The sequence below is a fragment of the Amphiprion ocellaris genome, chromosome 15 (assembly GCF_022539595.1).
Source record: "Amphiprion ocellaris isolate individual 3 ecotype Okinawa chromosome 15, ASM2253959v1, whole genome shotgun sequence".
Lineage (NCBI taxonomy): Eukaryota > Metazoa > Chordata > Actinopteri > Pomacentridae > Amphiprion > Amphiprion ocellaris.
In genome coordinates, this window is record NC_072780.1 from 16,032,591 (window position 1) to 16,042,892 (window position 10,302).

The 10,302-nt window shown below is 40.4% G+C and overlaps 1 protein-coding gene across 1 annotated transcript; it reads left to right on the forward strand.

Annotated features, from left to right (window-relative positions):
• Positions 1-965: 965 nt before the first annotated feature.
• On the forward strand, positions 966-7,313 carry LOC111562442 (1-acylglycerol-3-phosphate O-acyltransferase ABHD5-like). Its single transcript, XM_023260955.3, has 7 exons — positions 966-1,095; positions 1,854-1,936; positions 2,159-2,567; positions 3,706-3,857; positions 5,294-5,405; positions 5,477-5,657; positions 6,939-7,313. The coding sequence occupies exons 1-7, from the start codon at positions 1,052-1,054 to the stop codon at positions 7,056-7,058; spliced, it is 1,101 nt and encodes a 366-aa protein (XP_023116723.1). The 5' UTR covers positions 966-1,051; the 3' UTR covers positions 7,059-7,313.
• The last annotated feature ends 2,989 nt before the right edge of the window (positions 7,314-10,302 follow it).

Below are 10,302 nucleotides of genomic sequence, written 5' to 3' on the forward strand. Positions count from 1 at the left end.
ACATCAAATTCTTCAGCTGTTAGAGGCCTCAAATGTAAGTAAGAAGTTTGATCAAAGACAGTATTTTTAGTTGGAAATATACTTACATCCACATATATGCACTTAGAGGAAATTTCTGGGTTCCCAATACAATTTGGTACTTTTTTCCATTTTTAAGTGCAAATAATTTAAAATTCTATCATTTAGATCTGATCCTTTTGACAATGTCGTTACCAAATGTCCTGACTATGGAAGTTAAATTCCTGGAGATACTGAAACCTTAAATGGCTTCCCAGAGTAGATGCTTTTTGTTGTTGTTAATGTTTGCTTATTTGTTTTCTTAGACTGAAATTACAAAAATCTGAAAAGGTGTGAAGTTTCAAAGGTCGGTTAGTGAAAAGTAATATTTAAAAAAGAAAAACGCATCACTATACTTACGTTAAGTAATGTTTAGCTGGCGTGTGTATCAATAATATTAATGTACAAGTACAACAATCTATAGCTAAACAGCTGATTTTGTGCATTCAGTTCAGTTTATGAACCAGAATTGATGCTGCAGTGATGCTGCAACTGAAAGTTATGCTAATTACCATGCTGACGACAGCTAAACAAAACTTCAGTTCTATCAATTTTAACTATTTAATTATTGCTCATTTGACTCTAGAAACATTTATTTTAATGTTTTGTGTGTCGACATTGTATATGACGGTGCATTACCTCTGTTAGCTGCGGCAGCCCGCTGAACACGGTGACGCCTTTTAATATTATTCCACCTTTACTGGGAGGGTCAGACCGTGCTGCTGCCTTCAAATACAGTCGGAAAAACATCAAGCTCGCACTGAAAACTCTCCAGCTCCACAATCAATCATAGAATTAACGGAGCGCTAAACATTTGGGAGAGTTTGGTTTTTCATCAACACCTCTATTTGTATAAAGTGTAAGTTACTCACATGCTGCACTCACATAGTTAGTTGGGCGTTAAAAATATTCACATTTTCGTTATGTACGTGAACGCATCATAACTAATTCTCCAGTTTTTGATAAAGTTGCAAAGAGACCGTCACAGTCCACGATGAGGAGGATGGCGGAGGAGATGCCCCCTGTCAGGGAGCAGAGGTGAGCGCTGTCTTCACTTATTGTCGAGCTTTTAGTTTGCGACAAGTAAGTTTGTCAGTTGTGTTTCCCTACAACGTAAGTTCTGTCGGTTTTGTTACGACATTAGCCCACGACTCTGTTTCCACGAACTAGCGCTGACCCTTCGGGAGTAGCTTCAGCAAACAAACCCGAGTCAACACCAAACCTGTGTTAAAACAGTGTCGTTTTAATAAATCCTCGTTTTTCGGCAAATTAGCCAATGTCGTTTAACACGTGCGCTGATCTGCCATTGTTTTCTCGTTAATTCGGGATACTAAGTGATCCCCTGTACAGAAGTTTATTCAGTAAAACCCAACTTTGTTCAACTGTGTAGTGCTTTTGTGTTACAAATAGTGGATTCGTGTGTTGATGTGACTGTTTTTAGTGCTTTTGGTGTGCGCCGAGATTAACAGCGACATCGGGGATTTCTTTAAACTCTTAAATCAACATTTAACAGTCAAATTTGTCAGCTGAAAAACAAGTTAACATTAAAATTGGTAGAATTTATTAATGACAGAACGTAACGGTCCCAAAACACACAAAGCAAACGCAGTGTTTGGGCTTTATTCTAGGTATTGTTTGTATATTGTTATCAAATTCTTTTCTCGAAAGAAGATTACATACCAGCAGCGCTGATTACAGAAGTGTCATATGGTCAAAGGTCAATTTCTAGTTTGTTTTGCATGTACTTTACTGTCTTGTCTACCTGCTTGGGTGCATGTTTGCTGTCTGATTCCCAGCTCCTGGATATTAAGTTGGCTTCCCTCTTGGTGCCCCACTTCTCCTTCTCAGCTGAAAGATGCAGAAGAAAAAATGCTCAAGAGTAAGTGTGACTTAAAGAGCTGTTAAACCACGTATAATCACTTAGAAAATGACTGATTTTTTTAGTCAGTCGTTACAGTGTTGCATAAAAATGATCAAAAACACCAGATCTGGTTACTGAAATAAAATAGAAATTGGTCTGATGATGCGGTTTGGGACGAGTCCCATTTCCCCTACTTTGTCTCCCTCCTTTCTACATCTTATTCTCTCCTCTGTGCTGCAGCTGTGAAGCGGCCTTTCTCCAGGCAGCATGTCCGGATATCCAACGACAACTATTTGTGGACCTTAGCCTTTTCTACCCAGCCACAGCCATGCTCCCCGCACACTTCTCAGCCCCCTGCCCAGCGCAGAACCCCTCTGGTTCTGCTGCACGGTTTTGGAGGTGGCGTTGCCCTTTGGGCCCAGAACCTGGACTCCCTCTCTAGCAGCGGCCCGGTCTACGCTCTAGACCTGCTGGGCTTCGGCAGGAGCAGCCGTCCCCAGTTTAGCACCGACCCCGAGGTGGCCGAGGAGGAGTTCGTGACGGCCCTGGAAGAGTGGAGGGAGAAGGTGGGACTGGAGGAGATGGTGCTGCTGGGACACAACCTTGGAGGATACCTGTCTGCAGCCTACACCCTCAAATACCCACACAGGTGCTTTGGTGTGTGTGTGTGTGTGTGTGTGTGTGTGTGTCTGAGAGGATGCATGCAAGTAGTTTACCAGTTCTAAAGAAAAGAAATTAGTTTTCCCCAAATTACCACCAATTCCACTTTTGTTTGTTGATGCCAGTCTAAAGTACACAAGAAAAATCGTGCACAAATGCAATGTGTTGCTCAGCTGCAGCAAACATAAAGAAGAACAGATGTGGGTAAACAAGTATGGAGTTTAAAACTTAGATTAATGAAACAGGTGATCAAAGAAAATTAAACAGCAGCTATTTTGAGAGTTTCAGTCATTTCTCAAGCAATAGTGTGAAGCATTTGTAGGTTTTAGCTTAACAAATTTGCAAATCTTACGGTCATACATGATCACAAATCAAAGACATCCGTAAGTGATAGTCTATAAAATTGAGTACTTGAACATGTTGCCTTTTGTTGGGCATTTTTGATGACGTCTTGATACTTTAGAAACAAAACAATTATTAATTGCCTTTTCCTCTCCATTTTTATAGAAACACACCACTTTCTGCAGTACAGTAGTGTTCAAATAATGCTCTGGAGGGTATGGTACCAAGGTGTGTTCCAGCACTACTTTTATGCAGACAGAGGAGGTTATAAGTAATCAAGAAAAGTTGGGACACCTGTAGGATTTCGTAGCCCCAACTTTCAAGGCTTGATCAACCTCCATTGCTGCAGAACAGTTTTAAGTTGTTAATCCATTTCTTGTTCACTGAAAAAGGCCTTTTTGTCTAATTCTGAAATGTACATTATTTTTCAGTTTTGACTAACCTTACCTTTTTTTTTCTTTTTTTTTTTTTTTTTACCTCTGGTAGTTCACCACTTAACAAGCTATTCATTGGACTTAAACTACTTGAATTTCAATAAAAAACTGGAAAAAGTGGGGCATTCTAAAACTTTTGACCAGTAGTGTATATTTTTACCAGTTGTCACTTAGTCACACTTAGTCCTTCTGCTAGTCTGAATGAGTCGTGTTCACTGTTTTGTCAGGTATATTCTGCTAATGCCCTGTCTGCCAAACAAGCTGCAACCCATTAGAAAAGTGTGTTTATATGTATTTGACGTTTTAGTGTGTACATTTATGAAATAACTGTGTATGTGTATTTGTGTCCAGGGTAAAACATCTGCTGCTAGTGGAGCCATGGGGATTCCCAGCACGTCCAGAGACTCCCAACCACTACACCATCCCAGTGTGGATCAGAGCCATCGGGGCCTTCATGAGCCCCTTCAACCCTCTAGCTGGACTCAGACTGGCTGGACCTCTAGGTCAGCACACACACACACACACACACACACACACACACACACACACCACATACTGACACTCGCTTAGATGTAGTCTTCCTTCTGTTACATATTCAGTATACAAATGTTGATGTTTTGGTTAGTGTAGATGATGCTGAACTTCAAAGTCATGTTTAATTAGCAGCACTGCTCTGGTTTACTTAGAGTGGAAAAAATAAAAATAAAAAAGAAGCCTTTATTAATAAATCTAAACCCCTCATGAAACTGGCGTTTTCTTTTAAAATGTGTATTTCACACTGTATTCTTGTGAAACTCCTGCATCTGAACACAAGCATACACCCAGCATAAATCACTACGACGCAACCACTTGCATTAAAATATCAATGCAGCAAGGATTGCGGTAGCTAGTTCGAGAGTCTTGACCTTCTTGGGTCCTGAAGCAAAATTCGCCTGACTCCAATCCTCCCTCCTCTGAAACAGTTTGTGTCATCTGTCAGTCCAAGAATAATAATTGCACATACAATGTCTATCCACTGCTTTGCGTCATGCATTAGTCCAAAGCTGTAACTAAACCTAGACTGAGAGACTCTAGAGTCATTGTCTTGTTTAAAGGTTCTGTTCGCCTTAGCAGTGCCATCCCACCCTTACATTGTCTGGACTGATCCCACAGAGGCTGCTGCTGGAGAGTGTGAATTTCATTTCATGACTGCGCATATGAACAATTGTTTACACAGGACATTATCTTGTCTGAGTTGCAGTTTATAAGCACGCTTGTCATGCATCAACACAGCAAATAGGTGTATTTTACTGTCACTTTTGCCAGTTACAAAGTAACAGAAAACAGACCTGGAACAGACACAGAGAGATGCACTGTCCAGCTACGTTAGAGCATTTACTTAACATTACCGTGATTTGTTGAGATCAAAATCTGGAAGGAGACAACTCAAATTTACCTGCTGTTCCCACAGTTCACTCTCATTTTCTTTGACACAAGTCGAATTCAGGGTTCTTAAATGAGTTGCGGGGCTTGACACAACTTGCATACTGAGTATATAGGGCTGCTCAATTTAACAGAGAGGGATGAAGCAAACACATGAATACATTTTGTGGTTATACCATTGTTTATTGGAATATACCTGTATATCTTTTTTTCCTGAACATTAAATATACAGGAGAATCTGGGGTTAAACAGGAGGGTTGACAGGTATGGTTGATGGTTTTTCCTATGCCTCATAGTCTGTCTCTCATATCCATTTTCTATCATCTTATCAGGGATCTCTGAGAACGAAATCTTTTTTGTAGCAGTAAAGACCGTGCTACACCACAAAGCAGCAGGCGTTTGCGCTGTAAAGCATAACAGCATCAACTGTTGAAGCTGCCAGCCTTCTTGGCATCGGTCTGATTAGTTTTGCAGTTGAAAGTAAATTTCTTTGTTTTGTAATTCTCTCCTCTCTCAGGTCCAATGCTGGTCCAGACCATCAGGTCAGACTTCAAGCAGAAGTACTCCTCTGTGTTCGACGACAACACTGTGTCTAACTACATCTACCATCTGAACGCTCAGACTCCGAGGTGAGGAAACCAGTACACACAGATTTTTCGACATATTGTGCAAACTCATGCATCGCCTCTTTCTGTTTCAGTGGAGAGACGGCCTTCAAGAACATGACCATTCCCTATGGCTGGGCTAAGAGGCCCATGCTGGACAGGATTGACCAGGTCCGAGCTGACATTCCCATTTCCTTCATTTATGGGTCGCGCTCCAGCATTGACAGCGACTCTGGATACGCCTTCAAGAAAACCAGACCAGATGTGGAAATCGAAGTAAGTTTTATGTTTTCCTATTCCAGTTTGTTGTCAGCAACATCTGTGGTATCAGGACATCTTAGATTACTTTGTGTCGTTTCAGAACAAACAATGGGAAGGTTTTGTTTTCAGATATGTAAAAATCTTTATTGCTTCAGCTACATTTTTAGGATCTTTTCAGATATAAATGGTCATCAGATTAATTCATAGATACATTTTTCTCTGTATTATAAATTTTTTCAGTTCAGTTTTTTGTCACACTTTTTGGATTATTGCTGGTGACTTTTTTTAAGCTGGTCCATCTGTGGACATTTGGAACTTCTACCCTGTTTTTCCTTCAACGATGCTGTTGTTGTTGACAACCGAAACAACAAGACATCTCCACAGTAATCAGAGGGGAACCCGCTGAGATTTGGATCCAGACAACAGAGACTGATGGAGAAAAGAAGCCATATTTTCTATCGTCATGTCCACATTGTCCACTGTACTAATGGCAACTTTGGCAGTCTGATCTGTGGCCTCTCCAAGTGGTAAAGTGTTCCTGGGCAAAAAGCTAAACTCTCAGTTGCTCCCCATGGCAGACTAGTGCCTTACATGGCAGCTCTGCAGCCATTTGTTTGTGAGTGTGTGTCCGTCTGAATGGCTGAGTGGGAAGCACATTGTAAAGCACTTTGGACCCGAAGATTAAAAAGCGCCATATAAATGTGGACCAATTAAATTTAGCATCGTGGCCAATGTGAGATCTCTGGACAATAACACAAACAAGCTGATGGGCATGGTGAGGAATCAAGGGACCTTTGTGAATCTAGTGATGCGTTTCAGAGTCGAGGCTGCAGGAATCCCTCCAGATCCCATCGTTACCATTGATGTCTTTAACACGGTTCGGGCAGACAGAAATAAACAAAAGCGTGGTGATGAAAGAGAGGCTTCTATGAACAACAAATAGCGCCACTCTGCTCAGATTACTATGAAGGAGCTCTGGTATTGAACTGTTAGCAGTGGGGCTACAATCATACCAAAAGACTTTCTACAAGTCGTGTGTGACATCTGCTTCACAGTTTTTAACTCGGTGGTTTCTCTTGATCTTCAGTTTCTGGTATTCTTGTTTAATTTAACTTCCACGTGTTTGAGCAACGTTACAAATCAATTACCCTGAAGAGATAATGAAAATTATTGTGATTCTGATTTATTTGTATATTATAATGGGGCTTTTCTATATGTGAAGTCATTGCAACCACTTTGTGACCACGACAGTTTTATCTGACTATTTCTGTTCAACTGTGTGTCTGTGCTCGTCAGGTGATCAGAGGAGCAGGCCATTATGTTTTTGCCGACCAGCCAGAAGACTTCAACCAGATAGTCCTTCAAATTCTCACTAGGATGGAGGGGGAAACCAAAGATGAGGCAACAAAACAGTGACAGTTCTGTCATTCAGAAAACACACAGGAGAGCACAAGGATTAGCCACTGCAAGCCCATTACACAACCGCAGCAGTTTAACTGTAAGCCTCTTTATCATGCACTTTACTCTTAAGAGAGACCATCACTGACTGAGGACACTTGACTCATCATTCCACAGTCTAATTCTTCCTAAGGCCTGGGGGTCTAAGTTCATGGGTTTCTTGATCCAGCCTTATGTAAAAACATTTTGTAAATAAATATGAGATGCAATCTATGTACCTCTGCTGAGTGTTTTGTCCTCATGTGATTAGAGAAGTTTGGTTTAATCTGATTCTTCAAAAGTATTGGGCAACTATTGCAAAAAAAAGTTAAATTACCTCAAGGGAAAATGTTATTTTGGGTGGAGGTCTTTACAAAGTGCACGTACTGTTCATTGTCTGACCCCTCACCCACTCTGTGAATGATACAAGGGAGAAGTGAGTGGGGCAAAGGGCTGCTGTGTTTTTCAGGAAATTTCCTCACTTCTCCAGAAACACTCCGACTGAAAGTGGCCAGCAGATGGCAGCACAGCTTCACTGCTCCTCTGGCTTGCAGAAGGGTAACTCATGCAAAGCTTCCTTGCATGCATATTGACTTGAGTGACCTACTCAGGAGACCTGGACAGTGATGTTCTAAGAGCAGTACGACGCTCGGCTCACTGCTAAGTCACAACTGCAGTGACAGAATAGGGTCAGAGATGTGTGTTGGACTAAAAATAGTCCTTCTGTTTGAAGAGGCTTCACCGTCACTTTACAACTTACTGGGAGACATTAATTTTGTCAATGTGTGAGTCTGCAACGATATATGAATCAAAAATAATGTATGTTTTAATTGATAAGCATTAATTTAAATGTTTTTTTTTACATTTTACAGTACAATAGACTAAATTGGGTCAATCAAAGCTTCATGTGTTTCATCAATTTGAAGGTCACAAAAATTACACATATTTGTTGCTTACAACTAAAGAAAGCAGCAGCAGAGGAAGCATATTTGTTACTGAAGTAAATATACTAATTAAATGAAAAAATATATTCTGTGTATAATTTTCACAACAAACATATGAAAGTCCTGCATTTGAATAGCAGATTTACTTAAAATATTATCAAAAACATGTACTTAAGTATTAAAAGGAAAAGTAGCCAATGCAGAAAAATGTCTCCTGTAACTATTTCATTATAGATTATTATTATTATTATTATTATTATTATTATTATTATTATTATACATTAACCTAAAGCAGGATTTTTACAGTATAACTCATTTTGCAACTGATGCTTATTGTCATAAATAAATCTGCTGATTGCTCTCTACAATAACTGATTGATTGTTTGGTTAGTGAAAGTATTCCAAACAATTATCAGAAACAAACCTTTATAAATTCTGTATATGCTTTGTGTGTAAAACTCTTATTTGTAAAGTATTTAAAGCTGTTCGATGAAGGTAGTGAAGTAAAAAGGTGTAGATGTTGAAAGTGGCATGAGAAGAAAAAACTCAAAGTAATAGTACTTCAAATTTGTACTTAGGTACAGTAGTAGAGTAATGCACTCAGTTACTTTCCACTACTGGAAGACGAGTTATGGTGTGGCCTTTCTGAAATATTGTCAGTATGTTGTTGCAATGACAAACCCAGTTTTATTACTGCTTCAGCTTAAAGGCATCATGTGGGGTTTGATCCATTAGTGTGCTGCCATAGGGTGTTTGTTTTGTGTAATGTCTTATAAAGCGAGTCCCTATTTTGTTTGTATAATACATACAGACAACGCAATATATAAAGTTGTTTTGATGCTGCACTCGTGGATTGTAGTGGCAAAACAAATAAGTGTAACAAGCTAACATTTTCAAGGCAAAGAGTAAAGTTTTGTCAAATGATTTGTGACTACATTAAACACCTTGAGTATACACACGGAGCAGTTTGGTGAGAAACACTGAATGTAAACATCACTTGTTTACAAGAAAACTTGACAGAGCACTTTTAATACGGTGACCTTTATCTCCGGTGACTGTCTCCAACAGCAGGATGCCGGCAGAAGAAGCTGGTGTTAAAGGTTGCAGTCTGGTAAACTAAGCAGGAGATGTGAGCGCTGAGCACCGTGGCCTTTACCGGTGCAGCCCCTCCGTTACCTCTGCCCATCTCTGTCACTTCTGAGACATCAACCCGGCCCACCCGAACCGTCTCCTGGCAACAGTGTAGCCACGGAGACAGAATCTTTTGGATTGCCGACCTCCAGGAAGTGATGCTGCGGTTGGATGGGGTAATTATGGGTTGTTTTCTTCGAGACGTCGGCTGGCAGTTTGTCAGGGCAGCGAGATACAGGAGCTCCATGTGCACGGCCTCTTGTGGCTGAAAACGTGCGCAAACAATGTGGCCCAGCCTCTGTCCATAATGCTCATTTAATAAGCTTGCAGGCTTATTCATCGTGTCTCTCCCTCTCTCTCTCTGTCACCCACTCAGTCACATGGGCATGAAATCATTTCATTACGAAAAGGGAAACAAGCGAGAGAAGTGACACAAGCTTTCATACTGGGTTTGGATATAATTGAAAGCCTACGGGCCTGAAATAACTGCACATAAAAGGTGCATACACACAGAAACTCAGTGTTGCACTGCTGCTGGAAGTGTATCAGCTCTTCAATCAACACAAATACATACAGGTTTGGGCAACCACAATTCAGGAGTTAACTCTGATATCTCTTTCTAATTTGTGATGTCTGACTATTTCTGTTTCACTTCAGGTCCTAATCCACACATTTAAAATAAAAGTAGAGCTGTAACTTAATGCTTGAATGGAATTCTTTTGTACAACTGGACATGGAGTCAGTCCTTTAGAAAGCTGTCCCGGATGAGCCCACCCACAAAACTAAATGTGTCCATCATCTCAGCACAGAAGCACCAAACAATTAAGTTAATTTTTCATGTGACAATCAACCAGTGTAATGAGATGCATGCATCACGCACAGGCAGCTCCACTCCCCTCTTGTCTGATCCAAACAATTATAGTTCGCCTATGAGTGACTGATGATATTTACAGTCTGGAGATTTATTTTTACCCACAAAGGTAGCAGCCAGACTGACATCTGCACAATAAAAACCAGAGACAAAGATTCTGTGAAGCCTGCGAAATCGATGTTAAATGAAAGGAATATCTTTCCTTCTGTGAATCTATCTTGGAAGCTAATTCACTATTGTATGAAAGATCTGAAGAGTACGGTAATTTTCCCAGAAG